Here is a 6,000-nt window from a genome sequence, read left to right as displayed (position 1 = left end):
ACCGGGTCTGGCACCGAGGACTTGTCAACAAATTGCATTCTTACGGACTTCCCGCATCCCTGTGTACGTGGATTGCTAACTTTTTAAGGGATAGGTCGATTCAGGCGGTTGCTGACGGTTTCACCTCTTCCTCGCACTCCATAAATGCTGGCGTCCCACAGGGATCGGTTCTGTCTCCGACTTTGTTTTTGTTGCACATCAATGACCTTTTGACATGTGCACCGATTCATTGTTACGCGGATGACAGTACAGTTCATGATAGCTTTTTGTTTGATAAGCCCCCAAAGGGCACACAAACTCCAACGGCTCGGAGGGCTTTGAAGCAGAGAATGGACGGTTATCTCGAGAGTATTTCCTCCTGGGGTAAAAATAATCTCGTCGAATTTAATGTTTCAAAGACCCAATCCTGTCTGATTACGTCTAAAAGGGATCCAAATGATAATCTAGTCTCCTTCAACGGAAGCAATCTTCCGAACAGGCCTTCCATTGATATGCTTGGTGTAACTATAAGTGACCAGCTCAGGTACGGGGGCTCCATCGAAGCCAGAGTAAAGTTGGCCTCTCAGAAGCTGGGCGTACTGTACAGGGCCCGCAGATACTTTAATAGTACACAACTGCTCACCCTGTACAAATCGCAAGTGCGCCCTACGGTCGAATTTGGCAGCCATCTCTGGTCTGGAGCCCCTAAATACCTGAAAAAAACCCTTGACTCTGTGCAGAAACGGGCGGTCCGTTTGATAGATTCCCCAATCTTAACAAACGGACTGCAATCTTTAGAGCACAGGCGTCAGGTAGGTATGCTGTCCTTGTTCTATCGGTATTACAATGGAAGATGCTCTGAGGAACTAGCGTCATTGATCCCTTCGGCACCGGTGCGTAGTCGGGATACACGCCAAACGCGCGCCCAACATTTGTACACAGTTGACACTTGTCACATGAGAACGGGTCGCTTCTACGATTCGTTCTTAAGTTCAACAGCTCGGCTGTGGAACGAACTGCCGGCCTCTGTGTTTCCTCCCTCCTACAACATGGGACTCTTCAAGACCCATGTTCACTCCTTCCTCTCCACAAAAAGACCCTCCACACAGCATCCCCAAAGATGACATAGGCCCTGAGGGAAATTATTTTCTTCAGGGCCTCCTGTGTGGAGTAAATATAAAAAAAAAAAAAAAAAAAAAACATTCGCCTCAGGAATCTCATTTCAACAGCATTTTGAAACGATTTGTAAAAAATCAAATCCATACATACAGTTTTACTTCAAGACTGGTGAATTTTTGCACACTTGACCTTCATAACGGGAGGAACAGTGAAGTTCAACACTGATTTCGTAATTTGGCCGTCACGCGTCAAAATCTCTTCTCGGCTTTGCATTTTCTCTATGACGCGTCAATTCTTCAGACGGGAAACAACTGTATTAATTTATAATAATGGAAAAAAATTAGGTGTTTTGCTTGTATAAAAAGCAAATAAATTCTTTGGCTATTATTAATGTTCGCTGAGTAAAAAACACTTTCTCATCACGCACGATGGTATTTTGGCACTTTTTAAAGGCAATTTACTCAGAGATAGCACTTAACCTTACGCCACGCGTGATGGTTTAGGACCATAATTAAACCACTCTAGGACTAAAACGACGATTATCTAAATTTTCCAAATTGAGTTACCTTTTGCCTGCCATTTTGAGATTTCTACGCGAATTTAAATATAGTCACGTCATTGATTTTGTCAACGTCAATCAGTAATTAACGGTATAAAAACATATATCAACAGTCTCATTCAGTAGAAAAGGTATCGAAACTTTTAACCAAAAAAAGCTGTTAACTTCGGAAGTTAACAGCAGAACTTACATTCAATAAAAAAGTACTCCGCCGAACAGATCTGTCATTTTGACAATTCAGCCGCTATTCAACGTCAATGGCCGTTAATTACCACGCCATTATTCATTCGAGTGGTAAGTGACAAGTAAAACTAAGGCTAGAGAATTCCGTGAAAAGAATCTGGTTCCTCAAGAAATCAAATATTTGATGCTTTTTAAGAATATTGCTAATATGTTTGAAAAATTAAATATTCCAAAACCAAACCATTTCTAAAAACAGCATGTTCCTAAGAGAAATGCGAGTGCGAGAAAACGGTGACAGCGAAGGAACCGGTTCATCACCATCTCTAGTATAAATGTCAAATTAATGTCAGTCAGTCAATATTCGGGGTCTGAGTGCATTATTTATGTGCGTTTCCGTCTCTTGTGCTTTCTTGTCGTCAGTAATTATTATTGCACCGTCTTTCTGAAGTAATTTCGTATGAACTAGACAAAAATGGTGTTGAATTTATGTCACTTGAGATTATTTCAATAACCAATTAAAGCAATTTTTTTTTATAATTGAAGAACTTCTACTTTTCTGGTGACTTTTCTTCAACGCTTTGTAAGTGACCGCCGCACTTCGCCTTTAAGTAAGTAGGTTCTAGTTATATTGACTAATTTACACCTCAACTCCTAAATTAGTGCTTGTTTATTGTAAGAATATATCGCTTTACACTTTATTCAAGAGATTTTACAGTATTCGTGTAATAACATATTTAGCTACCCAACACCAAAGACGAGACAGACGAGAGTATATGAGTTTGTTCATTGTATGGTACGTGTCACACAGTAAAACCTAGCGATTAGTAATGCAGTTCATCTGATCTTGAACCCGAGTGAAAGAGCTTACCCTATTCCATTTATTAAAAATCATAATTACAACATTTTTTGTCTTCCATTTACACTCAGTGTCAATTAACCGGGGCTGTCTATAATATCATAAACATTTTTTTGAAAATGAGACCTTGTTAATGGTTTGTTTTTAATATATCTATTTTTTTTTAAATTGGTACATTTTGATACTATTTTGGTTTCATTTTCTCTCTGAATGTTATCTTAAATTTTGTGTTAAAAGGTTTTATTACAGTTCTTGTTTTTTTTTCAGCTGATAACAATTACCATCTCGAAACAGGACGCCATCACAGCAGCGCCATGGATCTTCCCAACACAAAGAGTGTTTCCATCAAGAGCGAACCATGGTCGCAGGAAGAAAGGTCAGGTGAAATGGCGTATACCTATATACAAATCGACCTTCAAGATGTGAAGAAGGAATGTTTGCAGTTTGCCGAGAGTGTTCAGCCAACTAGTAAGTTGCATTGCGTATATCACAAAGGTGTTTCAGATGGACGCAGTCGGGACAGCTGCTTGTTTTCTACTTGCGGTCTTGTCATCCGTCGACACTTTTGATTTTACCTTTTAAATATTGCTTTACATGAACTAAGAAATTTGTAAATATGTTTTTAAGGGCGAACCAACGAACAGTAAAAAGTTCTTAGAATATTTGTATTATTGACGTTAGAGGTATTTCTTTTGATAAAGCCAAGCAGCTTTATAAATTTATAAACGCGTTATTTATGTGTTTACCAAAAGAAAGTTTATAATCTATGGCGACACGAAGGTCCTTCGTAGACTGCACAGTAGATAAACAAAGATAATTTTTCTTTTAATCTAAAATTATTGGTTTCGTCGCTCGATAAAATGAATTTATTTAGCATTGGTAAAAACTTCCTTTCAGCAGTTGATTTTACACCTATCGTTAAGTAAGTTAATATTTAATGGAAAAAGAAAACAATCTTGGTAGAATTTCATTAATTTGAGGATTTTATTATAATCAAAAAGCCAAAAACAAAAGGTTATTAATGTGATGTTGGTTTGTTATTCTAGGTAATATTAATGTGGAGACTGTATCCATCAAGGCTGAACCAAGACCCCAAAAAGAAGATGGAGGGGGAATCCCTTATACGGAAATAGAAATAGACCTGTCAGATGTTAAAAAGGAATGCTTAGCGTACTCTGAAAGAGCTGCAGGTAAAATCGAATTTTGATTGTCTGAATATGTTTTCGTAATTTTCTTGTTTTATTACATATACCTATATATATCTTTTTTCAGACTTGGTGATGGATCTCAAGACGCATTCTGGAGAAAAACCTTATTCATGTTCCCATTGTAACTTCTCCTGTTCATTTAAATCAAGTTTAACAAGGCACTTAGGCACCCATGCTGAAGAAAAACCTTATTCATGTTATCATTGTAACTTCTCCTGTTCAGACAAATCAAGTTTAAAAAGGCACTTACGCACCCATGCTGAAGAAAAACCTTATACATGTTCTTACTGCAGCTATTCATGTTTTCAAAATGAAAATTTAAAAAGACACATTCTTAACCATACCGGAGAAAAATCTTTTTCATGTTCTCATTGTAACTACTCTTGCACAGAAAAATCACGTTTAAAGATGCATTTACGCACCCAAAATGTGAATGGTAGCAGAAGTCGGGGACGCCCGAGGAAGACATGGCACGATCAAGTGAATCAGATACTCGAGTCGGGCCATGTCAAGAGTCAGAATAATAGAAGAGTATGTATGAGACGATGTATGAATGTGAATGAGGCAAGGAGTGTGTGCCAAGACCGAGTTTTTTGGCGGTCCGTCCTCTCTGCCTACCCCTGCGGGGAAACGGCGTGATGGTTAGTTAGTTAGTTAGTTAGTTAGTTACTGGAGAAAAACGTTATAAATATTTGCATTGTAAATTCTCCTCCACAAAAAAATCATATTTAACACTGCACTTACGCACACATACTGGTCTTAAACCTTATTCATGTTCCTACTGCGGCTTTTCATGTTCTCGAAAGGAACATTTAAAAACTCACATTCGTATCCATACTGGAGAAAAACCTTATTCATGTTCTCATTGTAACTACTCCTGCTCAAACCATTCAAGTTTAAAAAGCCACTTACGCAGCCATACTGTAGAAAAACCTTATTCATGTTCTCATTGTAACTACTCCTGCCCAGAAAAATCACGTTTAACGGTGCACTTACGCAATCATACTGGAGAAAAACCTTATAAATGTTTGCATTGTAACTACTCCTGCTCAAATAATTCAAGTTTAACAAGGCACTTACGCACCCATACTGGAGAGAAACCTTATTCATGTTCCTACTGCAAGTATTCATGTTCTCAAAAGGGAAATTTAAATAATCATATTCGTTACCACACTGGATAAAAACCATATTTTTGTTCCCATTGTTAATATTCCTACTAAATCAAATCAAATTTAACACCGCACTTACGCACACATACTGGTCTTAAACCCTATTCATGTTCCTACTGCGGCCATTCATGTTCTCAAAAAGGAACATTTAAAAAGTCACGTTCGTATCCATACTGGAGAAAAACCTTATTCATGTTCCTATTGTAACTTCTCCTGCCCAAAAAAATCACGTTTAACGGTGCATTTACGCACTCATACTGGAGAAAAACCTCACTCCTGTTCGCATTGTTATTTCTCCTTTCCAGACAAATCAAGTTTGACGAAGCACTCACTCACCCATACTGGATAAAAATCGCATTCATGTCCCCATTGAAACTATACTTGCTCACGAAAGTCAGGTTTAACAGCGCACTTACGCACGCATACTAGCTGATATCTTTATTTATGTTCTCAAAAGCGGGATTTAAAAATTGACAATCTTACACATACTGGAGAAATATCTTATTTATGTTCCCATTTTTACTTCTTCTGTTTGGACAAATCATATTCAACAAGGCAATTACGCACCTTTACTCTAGAATAACTTTATTCATGTAGCTAATGCAGTTATATATGTTTATTTTTGATTGAAAATTTTAAATTTCGCATTCTTTTACATTTTAGAATAATCAATTATTCTGTTCCTGCCGTTTAATATAATAAGCTAATTTTTAAACCGCACGAGGATTCATTGTACATAGAAATCATTTCATCTTCCCGTCATTCCTCTATTCACATTTACAAAATGGTTGTTTAAAAATGTCGCGTGATGATTCAAACAATAAATTAATATTCTGGAGATACTATTGATGCCACTCTCGTTTGTCCAACGCAAGCCGCGTGTTACAGTCCCTTCCCTTATTATGGCTTAGAGCGCGCAGGGGGTAG

At 37.7% G+C, this 6,000-nt stretch overlaps 1 protein-coding gene across 1 annotated transcript; it reads left to right on the top strand.

The window, feature by feature from the left end:
* The first annotated feature begins 2,209 nt into the window (after positions 1-2,209).
* On the top strand, positions 2,210-5,422 carry LOC149414990 (uncharacterized). Its single transcript, XM_089642967.1, has 5 exons — positions 2,210-2,448; positions 2,964-3,164; positions 3,743-3,886; positions 3,969-4,100; positions 5,379-5,422. The coding sequence occupies exons 2-5, from the start codon at positions 3,011-3,013 to the stop codon at positions 5,420-5,422; spliced, it is 474 nt and encodes a 157-aa protein (XP_089499093.1). The 5' UTR covers positions 2,210-2,448; positions 2,964-3,010.
* The last annotated feature ends 578 nt before the right edge of the window (positions 5,423-6,000 follow it).

This window comes from Hesperophylax consimilis, chromosome 19, assembly GCF_061612785.1.
Source record: "Hesperophylax consimilis isolate HC1 chromosome 19, BYU_Hcon_1.0, whole genome shotgun sequence".
Lineage (NCBI taxonomy): Eukaryota > Metazoa > Arthropoda > Insecta > Trichoptera > Limnephilidae > Hesperophylax > Hesperophylax consimilis.
This window is presented reverse-complemented; position numbering and strand designations above follow the sequence as displayed.